The 20978-nt window shown below is 46.8% G+C and overlaps 1 protein-coding gene across 3 annotated transcripts in view; it reads left to right on the plus strand.

Annotated features, from left to right (window-relative positions):
* Positions 1 to 19986, plus strand: part of LOC103167174 (solute carrier organic anion transporter family member 1B3-like) — a 55653-nt gene extending 35667 nt beyond the window's left edge. For 2 of the 3 annotated variants that reach the window (XM_029058510.2, XM_029058511.2), the window contains exons 10-15: positions 797 to 992; positions 6542 to 6710; positions 7643 to 7827; positions 11335 to 11399; positions 15283 to 15400; positions 19467 to 19986. In XM_029058510.2, the coding sequence (XP_028914343.1) occupies positions 797 to 992; positions 6542 to 6710; positions 7643 to 7827; positions 11335 to 11399; positions 15283 to 15400; positions 19467 to 19677 (944 nt within the window). In that variant the 3' untranslated portion in view covers positions 19678 to 19986. The remainder of the gene's footprint in view (positions 1 to 796; positions 993 to 6541; positions 6711 to 7642; positions 7828 to 11334; positions 11400 to 15282; positions 15401 to 19466) is intronic. The other variant, XR_003756965.2, reaches the window with a different exon arrangement.
* The last annotated feature ends 992 nt before the right edge of the window (positions 19987 to 20978 follow it).

Below are 20978 nucleotides of genomic sequence, written 5' to 3' on the forward strand. Positions count from 1 at the left end.
AGAGGACAGGGGCAGAGATGTAGATCTGTGTGTCATCTGTAATAATAAACTGACACTTTCCCTGCCCACAGTGAGCTTACGGTCTACAGGGGGAGACAAGACCTTAATATAAATAAATTGTAGATATGGACATTAGTGCTGTGGGGCTGGGAGGGGAGATGAATAAAGGGAGCAAGTCAGGGAGATGCAGAAGGGAGTGGGAGAAGAGGAAAGGGGTTTTTTTGTCAGGGAAGGCCTCTAGGAGGAGACGGGCCTTCAATAAGGCTTTGAAAAGGGGGAGAGTCATTGTCGTCTCCTTCTTCTCCTTCTCTTCATCCACCTCCTCCTATTCCTTCTACTCTTCCTCCTACTCCTCCTTCTCCTCTTCCTTCTCCTCTTCCTCCTCCTCTCCTCCCCCTCCTCCTGCTCTTTCTCCTCCTCTTCCTGCTCCTTCTTCTCCTCCCCCTTCTCCTCCATCTCCTCTTCCTCCTCCTGCTCTTTCTCCTCCTCTTTGTCCTCCTCCACCTTCTCCTCTTCCTCCTCCTCCTTACTGTTCTCCTCTTTCTCCTCTTTTTCCTCTCCTCTTCCTCCTTCTCCTCCTTCTTTTCTTCCTCCTTCTCCTCTCCCTCCTTCTCTTCCTCCTCTTATTTCTCGTTCTCCTTCTCCTCCTCCTCTTTCTCCTCTTCCTCCTTTTCCTCCTCTTCCTTCTTTTTCTTCTCTCTTTTCTCTTTTCTCCTTCTCTTTTTCCTTCCCCCTCTTCCTTCTTCTCTTCCTCTCCTCCTCCTCCCATTCCTCCTGCCCTTCTCCCCGCATCCAGGAGTGATAGCGTTGCCCACCATCTCCTGCGGGATTTTCCTCGGCGGGTTCATCGTGAAGAAATACAAACTGAACATGGAGAACATGGCCAAGATGGCCTTTCTATGGAACGTCTTGAGCATCTTGACCACTATATCACACTTCTTCCTGGGCTGCGAGAACAAGATGGTGGCGGGGCTGACGGTGCCCTATGGCGGGTATGTATGCAGCAGACAAGGCCAGAGAGGGAGGGGGGCAGGGCTGGGACCGAGAGGGGGAGGGGGACGGGGTGGGGGAAGCGGCTGCTGCCACAGATAACCTTGATGTCACCACTGCTGCCTCTGCTTCTGCTTCTGCTGAGTTGACCACTATCACTGCGATCTCCATCTCCAGCCCTGGTCTCTCTCTCTCTCTCTGCAGTCTCGCATTTCCTCCTGCCTTCAAGATGTCTTGACTTGGATGCCCTCCCATCACCTCAAGCTTAACGTGTCCAAACAGAGCTCCTTCTCCTCCCACCCAAACCCTATCCTCCCCCTGACTTTCCCATCTCTGCAGACGGTGCCACCAGGCTTCCTGTCTCACAGGCCCGTGACCTTGGCGTTATCCTCGACTCCTCTCTCACATTCAACCCACATATTCAATCGGTCGCCAAATCCTGTCGGTTCCACCTTTATGACATCACTAAAATCCTCCCTTTCCTCTCCATCCAAACTGCTACAACATTTCCTCTCCTTCCTTGATTACTGCATCAGCCTGCTTGCTGACCTCCCAGCCTCCTGTCTCTCCCGACTGCAGTCCATACTTCACTCCGCTGCCCGGATCGGTTTTCTACAAAAAAGTTTACAACATGTTTTCCCACTCCTCAAGAAAATCCAGTGGTTGCCCATCCATCTCCGCATGAAACCAGAACTCCTCACCATTGACTTTAAAGCCCTCCATCACCTTGCCTCCTCCTACCTCACCTCACTACTCTCCTACTCCTACCCGGCCCATGCACTTTCCTCCTCTAATGCCAGACTTCTCACTGGGCCTCGATCTCGCCTGTCTCGCCACCAACCCCTGGCCCACGTCCTGCCTCTGGCCCGGAACGTCCTCCATCCTCAAATCCGACAGACGGTGACTCTCCCCTCTTTCAAAGCCCTAGTGAAGACACATCACCTCCGAGAGGCCTTCCCTGACTAAGCCCTCCTTTCCTCTTCTCCCCCTCCCTTCTGCATCGCTCTGACTTGCTCTCTTTATTCCTCCCCCCTCCCAGCCCACGGCACTTATATACGTGTCTGTAATTATTCGTTTATTCATTCATTCGATAGTATTTATTAAGCGCTTACTATGTGCAGAGCACTGTACTAAGCACTTGGAATGTACAAATCGGTAACAGCTAGAGACAGTCCCTGCCCTTTGACGGGCTTACGGTCTAATCAGGGGAGACGGTCAGACAAGAACAATGGCAATAAATAGAATCGAGGGGAAGAACATCTCATTAAAACGTTAAATAAAAATGTTGGTATTTGTTAAGCGCTTACTATGTGCAGAGCACTGTTCTAAGCGCTGGGGTAGACACAGGGGAATCAGGTTGTCCCACGTGGGGCTCACGGTCTTAATCCCCATTTTACAGATGAGGTAAGTGAGGCCCAGAGAAGTGAAGTGACTTGCCCACAGTCACACAGCTGACTAGCGGCGGAGCCGGGATTCGAACCCATGACCTCAGACTCCCAAGCCCGGGCTCTTCCCACTGAGCCACGCTGCTTCTCTAAATTAAAGCCATTTATATTTACGGCTGTCTCCCCCTCTAGACCATAAGCTCGTTGTGGGCGGGGAACGTGTCGGTCGATATTGAGATCATCCTCTCCCAAGTGCTTAGTACAGTGCTCTGCGCTCAGTAAATTCTGCGTTGCTCCTTCCTCTGCCGCCCCTGCTCCTGCTGCTGCAACTACCACCGCTACCTCAGTGTACAAATCAGTAAATACAATCGAATCTCCTTTCACTGCCGCGACCACTTCTCTTCCTGATTCTCCGGATCGCCGCCCCTGCTTCTGCCTCTCTTTCTGGCAGTCAGTCAATCGGTCGTATTTATTGAGCACTTACCGTATGCAGAGCACTGTACTAAGCGCTTACGAGGGGACAGCCGTACTTAGCGCTTGGGAAAATATCATAATTAGAGAAGGTACAAAGCAACCCACTTGGTAATCGCAATCCCTGCCCGCAAGGAGCTTGGAGTCTACAGGGGGTGACATTGCTCTGCACACAGTGAGCGCTTAATAAATGCGATTGAATCAACGAATGAATGGCAGACGTTAAAACAGATTAAGGATAAAAGAAATAGTCGGGTGTAAAAATGTTACACAAGCGTCGTGGGGCTGGGGTGAGTATCCAAGCGTTTAAGGGCGTACGTAGCCGACGTTAGAGAAGAGAGCGGATAGGGGAAATAAAGGGCTTCATCTCGGGAGGCCTCGTGGAGGAGATGAGTTGTTATGGGGAACGATGGCAATAATTGCCCCTTCACTCATTCATTCATTCAGTCGTATTTATTCAGCACTGACTGTGTGCAAAGCACTATACTAAGCTCTTGGGACAGTACATTGTGACGGCAGACACATTCCTTGCCCACAGTGACCTCACAGTCTAGAGGTGAGAGGGAGACAAATATTAATATATACGTAAATAAATAATAAATAAATGATAGATATATACATATGTGCTGTGGGCACGGCAGGGAGGACGAATGAAGGGAGCAAGTCAGGGTGACGCAGAAGGGAGTGGGAGAAGAGGAGCGGAGAGCTCAGTCAGAGAAGGCTTCTTGGAGGAGATGTGACTTCAATAAGGCTTTGAAGTGGGGGAGAGCAATTATCTGTCGGATAGGAGGAAGGAGGGTGTTCCAGGCCAGAGGTAGGATGTGGGCGAGAGGTCAGCAGTGAGATAAATGAGATGGAGGTACAGTGAGAAGGTAAGCTTTAAGGGAATGAAGTGTGCAGGCTGGGTTGGAGTAGAAGAGTAATAATAATGCCGGTATTTGTTAAGCGCTTACTATGTGCAGAGCACCGTTCTAAGCACTGAGGTAGATACAGGGTAATCGAGTTGTCCCATGTGAGGCTCACAGTTAATCCCCATTTTACAGATGAGTGAATTTAGGCCCAGAGAAGTGAAGTGACTTGCCCACAGTCAGCTGACAAGTGGCGGAACTGGGATTCGAACCCATGACCTCTGACTCCCAAGCTCGGTCTCTTTCCACTGAGCGAGGTAGGAGGGGGCAAAGTGATTGAGGGCTTCAAAGCCAGCGGTGAGGAGTTTTTGTTTGCCGAGGAGGTGGATGGGCAACCACTGGGATTTCTTGAAGAGTGGGGAATGTTTCTGAAGGAAAATGACCCAGGCAGCAGAGTGGAGTATGGACTGGAGTGCGAGAGACAAGAAGCTGGGAGGTCAGCAAGGAGGCTGGTACAGTAATCAAGGCAGGAGAGGATGACTGCTCGAGTTAAGCTGCTAGAGAAGCAGTGTGGCTAGAGAAGCAGTGTGGCTCAGTGGCAAGAGCCCGGGCTTGGGAGTCAGAGGTCATGAGTTCTAATCCCGGCTCCGCCGCTTGCCAGCTGTGTGACTTTAGGCAAGTCGCTTAACTTCTCTGTGCCTCAGTTACCTCATCTGTAAAATGGGGATTAAAACTGTGAGCCCCACGTGGGACAACCTGATCACCTTGTATCCCCCCCCCAGCGCTTAGAACAGTGCTCTGCACATAGTAAGTGCTTAACAAATACCACCATTATTATTATTATTATTATTATTAATGCGGTAGCTGTTTGGATGGAGAGGAAGGGGTGGATTTTAGCGATGTTCTGAAGGTAGAATGGACTGGACAGCCCCTGTAACATGTAAACTCATTGAGGAGAGGGAATGTGTTATATTGTTGTGTCGTACTCACCCAAGCGCTCGGTACAGTGTTCTGCACACTGTAAACACTCAACGAATATGAGCCATTGGTTGATTGATTCTGCTGCTTGACAAGACACCACCTCGCCCTCAAAGGCTTTACATTCTTCTCACTCTAGCTTAGAACCGTCCTTTCCTCTTCCAGATTTGGAGATGGTTTCATTTTGGATTGGGCCCAAAGTCCAAAATCTGAGATTCAGTTTAAGGTTGGTATTTGTTAAGCACTTACTATGTGCAGAGCACTGTTCTAAATGCTGGGGGAGGTACAGGGTCATCAGGTTGTCCCACGTGAGGCTCACAGTTAATCCCCATTTTACAGATGAGTTTACCTTAGGCTGGAAACAACCTGTGGGCAGGGAGCTTGTTTACCAGCTCCATTCTACTGTTTTCTCCCAAGCGCTTAGTACAGTGTGACAGAAGCAGCGTGGCTCAGTGGAAAGAGCCCGGGCTCCGGAGTCAGAGGTCATGGGTTTGAATCCCGGCTCTTCCACTTGGCAGCTGTGTGACTGTGGGCAAGTCACTTAACTTCTCTGTGCCTCAGTTACCTCATCTGTAAAATGGGGATTAACCGTGAGCCTCACGTGGGACAACCTGATTACCCTTTAATTGCCCCGGCGCTTAGAACAGTGCTCTGCACATAGTAACCGCTTAACGAATACCAACGTTATTATTACAGTGCTCTGCCCAAAGTGAGCGCTCAATAAGCACCATTGATTGATGGATTAAGCAAGGTAGCCAGAACATCTAGTTTACAAGAGGAAGCAATTAGTTGCCAAAACACAAGAATCACTGCCCTACATAGAATTTCAAAATTCATTCATTCATTCAATCATATTTATTGAGCACTTACTGTGTGCAGAGCACTGTACTAAGTGCTTGGGAAGTACAATTCGGCAACCAATAGAGACAATCCCTACCCAACAGTGGGTTCACAGTCTAGAAGTGGGGAGATAAGAAAACATAACAAAACAAAGCAAGTAAACAGGCATCGACAGCATCAATATAAATAGAATTGGACGTAGATACACATCATTAATAAAATGAATAGAATATTAGATATCTACAAGTGCTGTGGGGCGGGGAGGGGGTAGAGCAGAGGGAGGGAGTCGGGGTGATGGGGAGGGGAGGAGCAGAGAGAAAGGGGGGCTCAGTCTGGGAAGGCCTCCCGGAAGAGGTGAGCTCTCAGTAGGGCTTTTTAGAGGAGAAGTGTGTTATTTTGGTGGATGTGAGGAGGGAGGGCATTCCAGGACAGCGGTAGGACGTGGGCCAGGGGTCGACGGCAGGACAGGCGAGAACGAGGCCCAGGGAGGAGGTGAGCGGCACCAGGGGAGCGGAGTGTACGGGCTGCGATGTTGAAAGAGAGAAGGGGGGTGAGGTAGGAGGGGATGGAGAGCTTTTAAGCCAATAGTGAGTTCAGTAAGAATTGCAGCAGGGCCAAGTGGCAAGAGCATAGGCCTGGGAGGCAGAGGATGTGGGTTCTAATCCCAACTCTGCCACTTGTCTGCTGTGAGACCTGGGGCAAATCACTTCACTTCTCTGGGCCTCAGTTACCTCATCTGGAAAATGGGGATTAAGACTGTGAGCCCCAAATGGTCGGAGGGGGACTGAGTCCAACCTGATTATCTTGAATCTACTCCGGTGCTTACAACAGTGCTTGGTACCTAGTTAGTACTTAACAAATGCCATAATTGTAAGCATGAGGGCTTCCCCGCTGATTGATATGTTCTTTGAAAACTGCCCAATTTCCAACTTGGGTTCCCGGTTCGGTCTTCCTCACGCACGTAGGTTCAGGAGAGTATTTTTCTCCCTCCTTCTTGCATGCTGATGGACGTCTCCTTCGTGCTTGCAGAAACGATCGAGCGGAACTTCCTCAAGACATCCTGCCCATCTCTCTCTGCAACAACGATTGCAACTGTGATGTGAATCACTGGGATCCTGTGTGTGCAAATAACAGCATCACTTACATGTCCCCTTGTCTGGCTGGATGCAAATCTACAGTGGGTTATGGGAAGAACGTGGTAAGGAATGGAAGTCATTTCTCTCCTCCTAGCTTCCTCCTTTACCCAGGGACCCTGGAAGTTCTGGGGCTAAAATTCCCTGATGCACGTGGGGCAACCCGCCCCTAGCCCCAGTTTCAGATTGGAATCAGAATCCAGACAGTTCTCCGTGACGTTGCGGTGAAGTGTGAAGCAGCATGGCCACTGTGGAGACAGCATGGGCCTGAGAGTCAGAGGGACCGGGTTCTAGTCCTGTATCTGCCACTTACCTGCTGTGTGACCGTGGGCAAGTCACTTCACTCCTCTGTGCCTGAGTAATCTCATCTGTAAAATGGGGATTAAGAGAGTGAGCCCCATATGGGACAGAGACTTGGTCATTCATTCAATAGTATTTATTGAGCACTTACTATGTGCAGAGCACTGCACTAAGCGCTTGGGTCCAACTTGATTGCCTTCTCTCTACCCCAACACACCTAGTTAACGTTTAGCAAGTACCTTAAAATTAAAAAAAAGCACAAAATAAAGCAAAGGAAGCTAACATTTCCCTGAAGACTGACCCCTAGGAGAGGGTAGAGAGGTCTCCAGCTTCAAGGTGTAGGATTTGGAGCTGGGAATAGTCTGATCCCCACCATTACTGAAAGACCGTGCTCTAAGCAACTTCAGTTCCTCACATTAAGTTCCTTAGATTCCTTAACCTCCAGTTCCAAAATGCAGCAAAGTCCAAAAGGATCACACAGCAATCGTCTTTCTCGGGAAGAATCTGTTCCGGAGCTTTTAGGAAAGAACTTAAAGAGTTTGTTTTCCAACTCTGGAAAATATTCCGTTGAGCCAACGCTATCGGAGGACTGGGGGATTTGGCCCTGTTTCTCTCTAGGCCAGGATATTTGCACATATGCCGTTGCATTTTATCAGATCTAACCTGCACCCTGCCATCCTTGGCAATTACCTTTCAGGTCTTTCATAACTGTAGCTGTGTTGCAGGAATTGGGTTCCATCCAGCAAATTTCTCAGCCCATCTGGGTGAATGTTCAAGGACACAGCATTGCTCAAGAAATTTTATTTATTTCATGGTTATGCAAGTCCTGAACTCCTTTTTTTTTGCAATGGGAAGCTCCCCTTCATTTATGCTGGCATTTAAGTAAGTAATATTAACATTCTTATGCTGAGGGAATAAGAAGGGTTTACTAGGTGTTAAGTAGCTCGGTCTAGTGGCTGAAGCCCGGGCCTGGGAACCAGAGGATCTGACATCTAATCCGGGCTTTCTCTGTCACGTGCCTGCTGTGTGACCTTTGGCAAGTCATTTCACTTCTCTGTGCCTCCGTTCCCTCATCTGGAAATTGGGGATTAAGATTCTGAGCCCCAGGTGAGATAGGGACTGTGTTCAACCTGATTTGTGTGCTTCCACCCCAGCGTGCAGTACAGTGTTGAGCACATAGGAAGCGCTTAACAAATACCTCTAGACTGTAAACTCGTTGTGGGCAGGAATGTGTCCCTTTGTTGTTACATTGTACTCTCCCAGGAGCTTTGCACACAGCAAATGCTCAATAAATACGATTGAATGAATGAATGAAATGCCATGATCATATTGTAATTGTATATGTGTTTGACACACAGGAAGCCCTTAACAAACACCACAGTTATACTACGATCAACAAACACCACAATTACATTATGATTATTTAATATTGTATATCATCATGTGATCATAATATAATTGTGGTATTTGTTAAGCGCTTACTATGTGTCAAACACTGTACTAAGCACTGTGGTAAATACAAGATAATCAAGAGCCAAATGGAGCTCACATTCTAGGGGAAGCAGCGTGGCTCAGTGGAAAGAGTGTGGGCTTTGGAGTAAGGGGTCATGAGTTCGAATCCCAGCTCTGCCACTTGTCAGCTGTGTGACTGCGGGCAAGTCACTTAACTTCTCTGTGCCTCAGTTCCCTCATCTGTAAAATGGGGATGAAGACTGTGAGCCTCACGTGGGACAATCTGATTACCCTGTATCTACCCCAGCACTTAGAACAGTGGTCTGCACATAGTAAGCACTTAACAGATACCAATATTATTATTAAATAGCCGGAGGCACAGGTATTTAATCTCCATTCTGCAGATAAGGGAATTGAGGTCCAGAGAAGTGAAGTGATTTGCCCGAGGTCACCCAGCAAAGAAGTAGCAGAGCTGGGATTAGAACCCACATCCTTTGACTCCCAAGCATGTGCTCTTTCCACTCAGCCACATTGCCCCCTTATTATTATTATTGCCACAGTACAGGGTCTGACATAGTGCCAGTGCCAGGAAGCAGCATGGCATAGTGGATAGATCACAGGCCTGGGAGTCAGAGGGTTATGGGTTCTAATCCCAGCTCTGCCACTTGTCTGCTGGGTGACCATGAGCAAGTCACTTCACTTCTCTGGGCCTCAGTTCCCTCATCCGTAATATGGGGATGAAGAGTGGGAGCCCCGTGTGGGACAGGGACTGTGTCCAACCTGACTAATCTGAATGTACCCCAGCATTCAGTACAGTGCTCGACACATGGTAAGCACTTAACAAGTACCATAATTATTATTAGTAGTATAAAGCAGGTGCTTAAGAAATACCATTAAAAAAAAGTTTCCAAGCAGAGGGTGAGGAGGGCAGGTCTGGCAGCCCCTCCCCAGTTCCTGCCCTGAAATCTGTCCCGTGACTGCATCCAAGGCAGTGGCTGGCTGACCGGGGAAACCCCAGGGAGAGGTACCAGCGGGAGGCTTGGGGGACGTGTGGTGGGGGTTATAAAGATTGCCACTTGCCTGCTGTGTGACCTTGGGCAAGTCACTTTATTTCTCTGGGTCTTGGTTCCCTCATCTGTAAAATGAGGATGAAGACTGTGAGTCCTCAGTGGGACAGGGGCTGTGTCCCACCTAATAATAATGTTGGTATTTGTTAAGGACTTACTATGTGCAGAGCACTGTTCTAACCGCTGGGGTAGATACAGGGTATTTAGGTTGTCCCAAGTGAGGCTTACAGTTAATCCCCATTTTCCAGATGAGGTAACTGAGACACAGAGAAGTTAAGTGACTTGCCCACAGTCACACAGCTGACAAGTGGCAGAGTCGGGATTCAAACCTATGACCTAATCACCTCGTATCAACACCAGAGCTTAGAATGGTGCCTCTAAGTGATCGGAAGAGTTCAGAAGAGGTAATAGGCATAATTCTAAATGTTTAGTACAGTGCTTTGCACACAGTAAGCACTCAATAAATACGATTGAATAATTTCTGCCACTAAGGAATTTAGAGAAGCAGCATGGCATAGTGGATAGAGCACGGGCCTGGGAGTCAGAAGGTCACGGGTTCCCCGCTCCTCCACTTGTACCCTGTGTGACCTTGGGCAAGTCAGGTAACTGGGTCTCAGTTACCTCATCTGTAAAATGGGGATTGAGACTGTGAGCTCCATGAGAAGCAGCATAGCACTGTGGCTAGAGCCTGGGCCTGGGAGTCAGAGCAGGTCGTGGGTTCTAATTCCGCCTCCGCCACTTGTCTCCTGTGTGACCTTAGGCAAGTCATTTTGCTTCTCTGACCTTCGATCACCACTTCTGTCAGGGGGATTGAGATCGTGAGCCTCATGTAGGACGGGGACTGGATCCAATCCAATTTTTTTGATTTCATCCCAACGTTGAGTACAGTGCCTGGCACATAGTAAGCCCTTAACAAATACCATCATTATTATCGTGGCTTAGTGGAAAGAGCAAGGGCTTGGGAGTCAGAAGTCATGGGTTCTAATCCTGCCTCTGCCACTTGTCAGTTGTGTGTCCTTGGACAAGTCACTTAACTTCTCTGGATCTCAGTTCCCTCATCTGTAAAATGGGGATTAAGACTGTGAGCCCCATGTAGGACAACCTAATAATAATAATAATAATAATAATGTTGGCATTTGTTAAGTGCTTACTATATGCAGAGCACTGTTCTAAGCGCTGGGGTAAACACAGGGGAATCAGGTTGTCCCACATGGGGCTCACAGTCTTAATCCCCATTTTACAGATGAGGGAACTGAGGCACCGAGAAGTTAAGTGACTTGCCCACAGTCACACAGCTGACAAGTGGCAGAGCTGGGATTCGAACTCATGAGCCCTGACTCCAAAGCCCGTGCTCTTTCCACTGCGCCACGCTGGTCACCTGGCATCTACCCCAGAGCTTAGAGCAGTGCTTGGCACATAGTAAGCTCTTGACAAATACCATCATTATTATTCATTCATTCAATAGTATTTATTGAGCGCTTACTATGTGCAGAGCACTGTACTAAGTGCTTATTAGTAGAAGTAGTCGTAATAGCAGTACTGCAGTAAGTCAGAGCTGGTAGACACGGCCCCGACGGCGACAGGTTTACAGCCTAGAGGGGGAGACAGACATTCATATAAATGAATAAATTACCGAATCAGACGTAAGGGCTGTGGGACTGAGGGTGGAGGGAGAAATGGTGCAAATCCCAGTGCGAGGGTGATGCAGAAGGAAGAGGGAAAAGAGCTTAGAACAGTGCTTGGCACAGAGTAAGCACTTAACTATCATTATTATTATTGTTAGTGGGCTTTCTCTCTGTTGACGAGAACCGCAGCAGGGAGAACAGGTTTTCTTTTGTGAGCACTGCTTGATCTTTCACCTTTATTTTAGAAACGTTGAGCCCAAACTGAAGTCCCTGGCAGTGGGTGTGCATATGTTAGTTCAGCGATCACTAGGTAAGAATTCTTGGTGGACTGCAGACCTGCAGTTGGTGTGGGTGGGAAGAGACAGCGAATCAGCCCGGCTTCATGGAAAGAGCGCGAGTTGGGGAGTGAGAGGTCGTGGGTTCTAATCCCGGTTCTGCCACTTATCAGCCGGGTGACTTTGGGCAAGTCGCTTCACTTCTCTGGGCCTCAGTTCCCTCATCTGTAAAATGGGGATTAAGACCGTGAGCCCCACGTGAGACAACCTGATTGCCTTGTATCTACCCCAGCCCTTAGAACAGTGCTTGGCACAGAGTTAGTGCTTAACAAGGTAGGCTAAGTAAGATCCTACCTCTCCTCCCTTCTCTCTTTCTACCGCCCACCCCGCCCGCTCCGCTCCTCCGCCGCCCACCTCCTCACCGTCCCCCATTCTCGCCTATCCCGCCGTCGACCCCCGGCCCACGTCCTCCCGCTGTCCTGGAACGCCCTCCCACCTCACCTCCGCCAAACTAACTCTCTTCCCCTCTTCAAAGCCCTACTGAGAGCTCACCTCCTCCAAGAGGCCTTCCCACACTGAGCTTCCCCTTTTCCCTCCGCTCCCTCTGCTCCCTCTCTGCTCTCCCTTTACCTTCCCTCAGCTAAGCCCCCTTTCCCCCCCTTCCCCTCTGCTCCTCCCCTTCTCCCTTCCCCTCCCCTCAGCCCTCTGCTCATTGGTATATATTTTTATTACCCTATTTATTTTGTTAATGAGGTGTACATCCCCTTGATTCTATCTATTGTGATTAAGTTGTTTTGTTTTCGTCCGTCTGCCTCCCCCGGTTAGACTGTAAGCCCGTCAATGGGCAGGGATTGTCTCTATCTGTTGCCGAATTGTCCATTCCAAGCGCTTAGTCCAGTGCTCTGCCCAAAGTAAGCGCTCAATAAATACTATTGAATGAATGAATAAATGAACAGATACCATTACTATTATTATTATAAATAGCAATAATGATTATAACCACTGTCAGTATTTTATTATTATTATTGTCATCGTCATGTTATTTGCTAAGCTCTTGCTATGTGTCTAGACTGTAAGCTCATTGTGGGCAGGGAATGCGTCTGTCTATTGTTATTTTGTACTCCTCCAAGCGCTTAGTACGGTACTCTACACACAATAAGCGCTCAATAAATACAGCAAGACATAATGGATAGAAAACCGGGCTGGGAGTCAGAAGGTCATGGGTTCTAATCCCGGCTCTGCCACTTGTCTGCTGTGTGGCTTTGGTAAGTCACTTCATCTCTCTGGGACTCAGTTACCACATCTGTAAAATGGGGACTGAGACGATGAGCCCGATGTAGGACAGGGACTGTGTCCTACCCTATTTGCTTGTATAGTGCCTTTTAACACTGTAAGCGCTTAACAAATACTGTAATTATCATCCTCATTATTAAATGCGATTGAATGAACGTGTCAAGCCCCGATCTAGAAGCTGGGGTAGATACAAGTTAATCGGATCGGACACAGTCCCTGTCCCACGTGGGGCTCGCAGTCTAAGTGGGAGGGGGAACAGGGTTGGGTGAGTAGGGTGGGAGAGTCAACTAATCAGTCAGTGATATCTATTGAGCACCTACTGTGTACAGAACGATTGAGCAGTTACCACAGGCAGAGCACAAAGTGCTTGGGAAAGTATAACACAGTAGACTTGGCAGACGTGATCCCAGGCCACAGGCAGCTTAGAATCTACAGTGGTGAGTAGGCACTGGGAAACTGGGTAGGGTATTTAATCAATCAAAGGTATTTTTTGAGTGGATACTGCGTTGAGAGCCCTGTACTTAGGGCTTGGGATAGTTCACTAGAGGAACTACCCCGAAGAAATTTATACTATAGATGAGGAGAAAGACTGAAAATAATTTGAAGAGAGTGAAAAGCACTGAATTAGAAAAAAATGCATCAGTATGTATTAGTGCTCTGAGTAGCTGAAAGTGCATGAAGCTTTAAGAAGGAGTGGGAAGGATATCGGCTGGGAAGAAGAAAAATGAATCTGCGAAGGCCGCTTAGAGGAGGTAAGATTTTAGAAAATCAATTAATCCGATTGTATTTATTGAGCACTTAAAATGCACACAACAATGTAGTAAGCACTTGGTAGAGTATAATATGACAAAATCAGCAGGCATGCTCCCTGCCCAAAATGAGTTTACAGGCTAGATGGAAACTTTGAAACATTTCCTGGACCCATGCTCTTTCCACCAGGCCACGCTACTTCTCAAAGGTGAGGAAACTGAGGCACAGAGAAGTTAAATGACTTCTTTGAAGTCATACTTAAGGAGTGAGAAGAAGCAGTGTGCCTTAGAGGAAAGAGCATAAATCTAGTCTAGGAACTGGGTTCTAATCCCGCCTCTGACACTTGCCTAGTGTGTGATGGGCAAATCACTTAACTTGTCTGTGCCCCAATTTCCTCAACTGTAAAATGGGGATTAAATACCGGTTCTCGCTCCTTTATAATGAGGGACAGAGTTTTTGTTTGACCTGATTACCTTACATCTTCCCTAGTCCTTAGTACAGTGCTTGGCACATAGTAAGCGCTTATGTAATAATACCACTGTTATTATTGTACAGCAAGCCACTGGCGGAACCCAACTTAAACCAAGGTCTCCCCACCCTCAGACCGGTACTCTTTTCACTGGGACCCACTCCCTCTCATGAAAACTCTGTGTTGTTGTAACTCTCCCAAATGCTTAATAGAGTGCTTTGCTCATAGTAAGTGCTCAATAAATACCATTGATTGATTGAGGTAGGGTGTTTGTGAACGTCTCACGGGCCACTGTTGGACAACTCTAACAATTCTAAAGAATTGTCTAACAATTTAGAATTGTCTCAAGCTTTCAAAAACTCCAAAATTCCTCATTATTGGAGTTCGACTTCACTTTGACTTCAAAAACTCCTCACTATTGGCTTCAAAGCTCTCCATCACCTTGCTCCTTTTTACCTCACCTCCCTTCTCCATCCCAGCCTGCACAATCTGTTCCTCTGGTACTGCTAAACTTCTCACTGGGCCTCCATCTCACCTCACTGCCGACCCCTGGCCCACATCCTAATAATAATAATAATAATGACAGTATTTATTAAGCACTTACTATGTGCCAAGTCCTACCTCTGGTCTAGAAAGCCCTCCCTCCTCAAATCCGCCAATCTTCCCCCCCTTCAAAGCCCTACTGAAGGCGCACCTCCTCCAAGAGGCCTTCCCAGACTAAGCTCCCTTCCCCCTTCTCCCTGCCCCACAGCCTTTGTATATATAGGTGTATATCTATAATTCTATTTCTTTATATTGATGCCTGTTTCCTTGTTTTGATATCTGACTCCCCTCTTCTAGAAGCAGCATGGCTCAGTGGAAAGAGCGTGGGCTTCGGAGTCAGAGGTCATGCGTTCGACTCCTAGCTCTGCCACTTGTCAGCTGTGTGACAGTGGGCAAGTCACTTAACTTCTCTGTGCCTCAGTTCCCTCATCTGTCAAATGGGGAATAACTGTGAGCCTCACGTGGGACAACCTGATTACCCTGTATCTACCCCAGTGCTTAGAACAGTGCTCTGCACATAGTAAGCACTTAACAAGTACCAACATTATTATTCTAGACTGTAAGCCCGATGTGGGAAGGGATTGTCTCTCTTTATTGCCGAATTGTACTTTCCAAGCGCATAGTACAGTGCTCTGCACACAGTAAGCACTCAATATATACGATTGAATAAATGAATGAATAGAATGACTTTCTCATACTTCTTAAATACTTGGAGAAAAAAAATAGAGGGAAAAAGGGGAGAGGCAACGTTAAGAAATTCTTCTATTTGGATGAAAAAGGGGAGATGTATCCAGTTTCTTGATTGTTTTTTGGAATGCGTCTCTTGGAACTCTCAGTGAACTTTCTGATCCCTTAACTTCCAGGAGGGATGTTGGCCCCCATTTATTTTGGAGCTCTGATTGATAAGACCTGCTTGAAGTGGTCAGTCAATACCTGTGGAGAAAGTGGTGCTTGTAGGATTTACGACTCTGCATCTTACAGGTAAGTCGGCATCTCGGGGCTTGGGAGTCAGAGGACGTGGGTTCTAATCCCGTCTCTGCCGCTTCTCTGCTGTGTGACCTTGGGCAAGCCACTTAACTTCTCAGGGCCTCAGTTACCTCATCTGTAAAATGGGGATTGAGATTGTTAGACCCACGTGAGACAATCTGAATACAACATATCTCCCCCAGCGCTTAGAAGAGTGCTCAGCACATAGTAAGCACTTAACAAATACCATAATTATTATTATTATTATTATCTCCTCAGTTAAGACGATTCCTAGATCATGATTACCTCAAGGGACAGTCCCCTTGTCTCATTCCCACCTGTAGACTCTTTAAGTGCTTAGTAGAATGCTCTACACACAGTAAGCGCTCATTAAATATCATCAAATGATTCATTTCCCAGTGCTTACTACAGTGCACTGCACACAGTAAGCACTTATTAAATACTATTGATACAACTTCATTCATTCAATCATATTTATTGAGCGCTTACTGTGTGTAGAACACTGTAATAAGCGCTTGGAAAGTACAATTCAGCAGCAGAGACAATCCCTGCCCACAACAGGCTCACAGTCTAGAAGGGGGGAGAGAACAAAAGTAAACAGGCATCAATAGCATCAGTAGAAATACACAGAATTATAGATATATACATATCATTAATGAAATAAATAGAATAATAAATATGTGCATATATACACACAAGTGCCCTGGGGCAGGGCGGCGGGTAGAGCAGAGGGAGGGAGTTGGGGCGAGATTTTGTAAATCGAGTGATCCATCACTGATATTTATTGGGTGACCCCATTGGAGTATAAGTTTCTTTAGGGCAGGTTGTGAGCCTTTTGCTTCTGTTCTTGAGCCCTTGAGAAAGTAGAGAAGCAGTATGGATAGAGCACGAGCATGGGAGTCAGAAGGTCATGGGTTCTAATCCCAGCTCTGCCACTTGTCTGATGAGTGAACTTGGGCAAGTCACTTCATTTCTCTGTGCCTCACATACCTCATCTGTAAAATGGGGATTGAGACGATGAGCCCCATATAGGACAGGGACTGTGTCTAGCCTGATTTGCTTCTAACCAACCCGACGCATAGTAAGCACCGGCACATAGTGAGCAATTAACAAATACCACAACTATTATTATTATTATTGATGCAAAACACTCATTCTCTACCTGCAAGAAATTTACATTCCAATGGGGGAGACTGATCTATCTAAGTAATTTACAGATAATGGGAACAGTGGGGAGGACAAGGATAGCATAAAAGGCAGATGAATTGGGCAGATGAACAGTTCAACACACACAACGGAATACATGAATTAAGGCTGAGGGTGAGAATTAGGTCCATAAATGCTAACGATGGCAGTCGACTGCATCCCCGTCAATCCAACTCATTTTTGTGTTGATGACTTTATCAACCTCCTTGCTGACCTCCCAGCCTCCTGTCTTTCCCAACTCCAGTCCGTATTTCACTCTGCTGCCCAGATCAGCGTTCTGCAGAAATGATCCGGACACTTTTCCCCACACCTCAGGAATCTCCAGTGGTTTCCCATCCACCTGCACATCAAACACAAACTCCTCACTATTGGTTTTAAAGTCCTGAATCCCCTTGCCCCCTTCTACCTCACCTCACTACTCTCCTACTACAACCAAGACCACACACTTCACCCCTCTAATGCCAACCTTCTCAGTCTCGTCTATCTTGCCGTTGACCTCTCGCCCACATCCTGCCTCTGGCCTGAAATGCCTTCCCTCCTCGTTTCTGACAGACGATTACTCTCCTCCCCTGCAAAGCCTTATTGAATGAACATCTCCTCCAAGAAGCCTTCCCTGACTAAGCCCTCCTTTCCGCTTCTACCACTCCCTTCTGCATCACCCTGACTTGCTCCCTTTATTTATTCCAGCTCCCAACCCCACAGCACTTATGTGCATATCCGTCATTTATTTCTATTCACGTCTGTCTCCTCTTTTAGACTGTAAACCTGTTGTGGGCAGGGAATGTGTCTGTTATTTTGTTATATCATACTCTCCCAAGCGCTTAGTACAGTGCTCTCCGCAGGTAGTAAGAGCTCAATAAATACTACTAATTGACAACTCTTGTGTGTTACAACTTAATGGGAATAGGTTTTCTGGAGGTTTAAAGGATTCGAAGATGGAGAGTTCTCTTCTCTGGTAGATCAGTCCTACAATAAATCACTCAATCAGCAGTATTTATTGAGCACCTACCTCGTGCACAGCACTGAACTAAATGCTTGGGAGAGTACAATCGCATTAGGAGACATGCCCCCCCTCCCCAACCTTCCCCTTGTGCCCTCACATCTCCTCCAAGAGGCCATCCCTGATTAAGCCCCCTTTTCCCCAGTTCTCTCTCCCTTCTACATTGTCCATGTACTTCATTCAGTCGTATTTAGTGAGTGGTTACTGGGTGCTGAGCACTGTACTTGGGAAAGTACAGTACAGCAATAAACGATCACATTCCCTGCCACGGCAGGCTTACAGTCTAGAGTAGGGGAGACAGACATCAATACAAATAAATAAAATTACAGATGTGTCCGCAAGTGCTGTGGGGTTGCCGGGGGGAAGAGCAAAGGGAGCAAGTCAGGGTGACGCAGAAAGGAGTGGGAGGACAAATGGGGCTTAGTCTGGGATGTATTTGAATCTATACGCTTGGGGCACTTGATAATCACCCCAACCTCAGGCCCACAGCATTTATGTGCATATCTATAAACCATATTTTATCAATTATTTATATGTATATTAATGCCTGTCTCCCCCTCTAGACTGTAAACTCTCTGAGGGAAGGGAATACGTCTACAAACTCTGTTGAATTGTGTTCTCCCAAATGGTTAGTACAGTGCTCTGCACACAGTAAGAGCTCAATAAAGACCACTGATGGATTGAATGGTTGATTGACTGAAGTCGTTTGGGTGGAGATAAAGGGGCCGATCTGGCCAAAGGAAAGAGAATCAAGGTGGACCAGCTGATTTTTTAAAATAGTACTTTCATTCATTCATTCATTCATTCTTTCGTTTATTCAATTACATTTATTGAGCACTTACTCTGTGCAAAGCACTGTACTAGAAGCAGCCGGGTTTAGTGAATAGAGCACAAGCCTGGGAGTCAGAAGGACCTGGGTTCTAATTCCGGATCCACCACATCTGCTGGGGACCTTGGACGAGTCACTTCACTTCTCTGGGCCTCAGTTACCTTATCTGCAAAATGGGGATTAAGAGTGTGAGCCTCCTGTGGGACAGGGACTGTGTCCAATGTGATTAACTTGTATCTACCCCAGTGCTTAGAACAGTGCTTGGCACATAATAAGGGCTTAAAGGTACCACTGTCATTATTATCATTACTAAGCAGGATTGGGTGGGAAGATACGGAGTTCTGCTTCGGACAGAACTTGGTGAAATTAAGGTGAAGTCTTTAATCCTCCTCCGATGCCGGTGATCTTCACACGGGACGGTCACAGCCACGTCCCTATTTATTTTGTTAATGAATTGTACATCGCCTCGATTCTATTTAGTTGCCATCGGTTTTTACGAGATGTTCTTTCCCTTGACGCTGTTTAGTGCCATTGATCTCGTCTGTCCGTCTCCCCCGATTAGACTGTAAGCCCGTCAAACGGCAGGGACTGTCTCTATCTGTTGCCGACTTGTTCATCCCAAGCGCTTAGTACAGTGCTCTGCACATAGTAAGCTCTCAATAAATACTATTGAATGAATGAATGAATAGTGGAAAGAGCACAGGCCAGGGAGTCGGAAGGATCTGGGTTCTAATTCTGACCCCGCCACTAGCCTGCTGTGCGACCTTGGGCAAGTCACAACTTCTCTGGGCCTCAGTTCCCTCATCTGGAAAATGGGAATTCAATACCTGTTCTCCCTCTTTCTCAGATTGAGAGTCCCGTGTGGGTTAGGGAAGGGTCCAATCTGATCATCTTGTATCTACCCCAGCACTCAGGACAGTGTTTGGCATATAGTAAGCTCTTAACAAATGCCTCAGTTATTCTTTCTTTCATCATTATTAGAAAATACAAAAGATTCAGAAACTTCTTTTTATCTTCTACCATAGAACAATCTACTTGAGCTTAATCGTGAGTTTGAAATTACCTTCCATCTTCTTATATATCCTTCTAATTCATGCTATGAGGAGAAGAATGAAAAAAGGCGTAAGACCTTCTGAAAACAAGGAAGAGGTGGTGCTTGAACCCATCCAAGACAACATCAAGAACAACCAACAGTTTTTTGCTTATAATGATGCCAACAGCGAAACGGGCATCTAGGAAAAATGTACTATTCTGCTGGCTTTGTTTGGGGATTTGGAAAAGTCAGGGATAGAAATGCCAGCTTTGTAGGTGGCACCAACTGGGTTTGATGCTCTCTCTTTTAAGCGCAAACTCAGGGGAACTTGGAACATTCTCCATCTTCCTGGGAGTCTTTTCAGATGGAAGGAGATGCTGACTGCGAAACTGGTAAAATCCCAAATGAGAACGGGTGGCCCTATATAGAATGATTGCCATGAAGAGATGCTGCAAGCTTCATCATTTAAAATGACGTGGAAATAATCATGAATAATAAAAAGAGAAAAAAAATGAGGCTAGCTCAGTTAATTACAGAGTTTGAGACAACTTACTTGTAAAGTGTTTAGTGCTGCAGCCCTAAGGCTCAACAACACAATAAGAGACAACCTTTCTGGGTACACAGTGCAGCCACACACACGATTCACGGCTCGGTGGATAGAGCACGGGCTTGGGAGTCAGACGGACCTGGGTTCTAATCCCGGCTCCACCCATGGCTGTTGTGTCATCTTGGGCAAGTCATTTTACTTCTCTGTCCTCAGTTAGCTCATCTGTAAAATGGAGATTAAGAGTGTGAGCCCTGTGTGGGATAGAGACGGTGTGTCTGATTAACTTGTATCTACCCTGACTCTTAGAACAGTGCTTGCCTCATAATGAGTGCTTAACAAATATCATTATTCCAAGTACAGTGCTCTGCGCACAGTAAGCTCTCAATAAATACGATCGAATGAATTATTATTATTATTAGTATTAATTCAGCCATGCATGCATTTGAGAAGCAGCGTGGCGCAGTGAATAGAGCACGAGGTTATGGGTTCTAATCCTGACTCCTCCACTTGTCTGCTGTGAGACCTTGGGCAAGTAACTTCACTTCTCTGGGCCTCAGTTACCTCTAGTGTAAAATGGGGAGTAAGACTGTGAGCCCCAAGTGGGACAACCTGACTACCTTGTATCTACCCCAGTGCTTGGCACATAGTAAGTGCTTCACAAATACTATAATTATTTTTATTATTATAGGTGACTTTCACCATCAACCCGGTGTTCTATTCTAGTACTCGAGACGAATGTACGTAAAGTTGCACATTTTCAATTGCATTGGATAAAAATGGTATGTTTTAAGGTTCTGGTTAAGGGCCACCAAATGAGAAAGATATTAACTTTTTCTTTCCCCTCCCTCTTCTCCCTCCTTCTTTCCCACTCACTCTTCTCCCTCTTTCTCCCCCTTTCTCTTCCACCTCCTCCCTCTCCCTTTCTCTTCTTCCTCCTTCTTTCCCCCCACCTCCTTT

This window comes from Ornithorhynchus anatinus, chromosome 2 (genome assembly GCF_004115215.2).
Source record: "Ornithorhynchus anatinus isolate Pmale09 chromosome 2, mOrnAna1.pri.v4, whole genome shotgun sequence".
NCBI classification, from domain to species: domain Eukaryota; kingdom Metazoa; phylum Chordata; class Mammalia; order Monotremata; family Ornithorhynchidae; genus Ornithorhynchus; species Ornithorhynchus anatinus.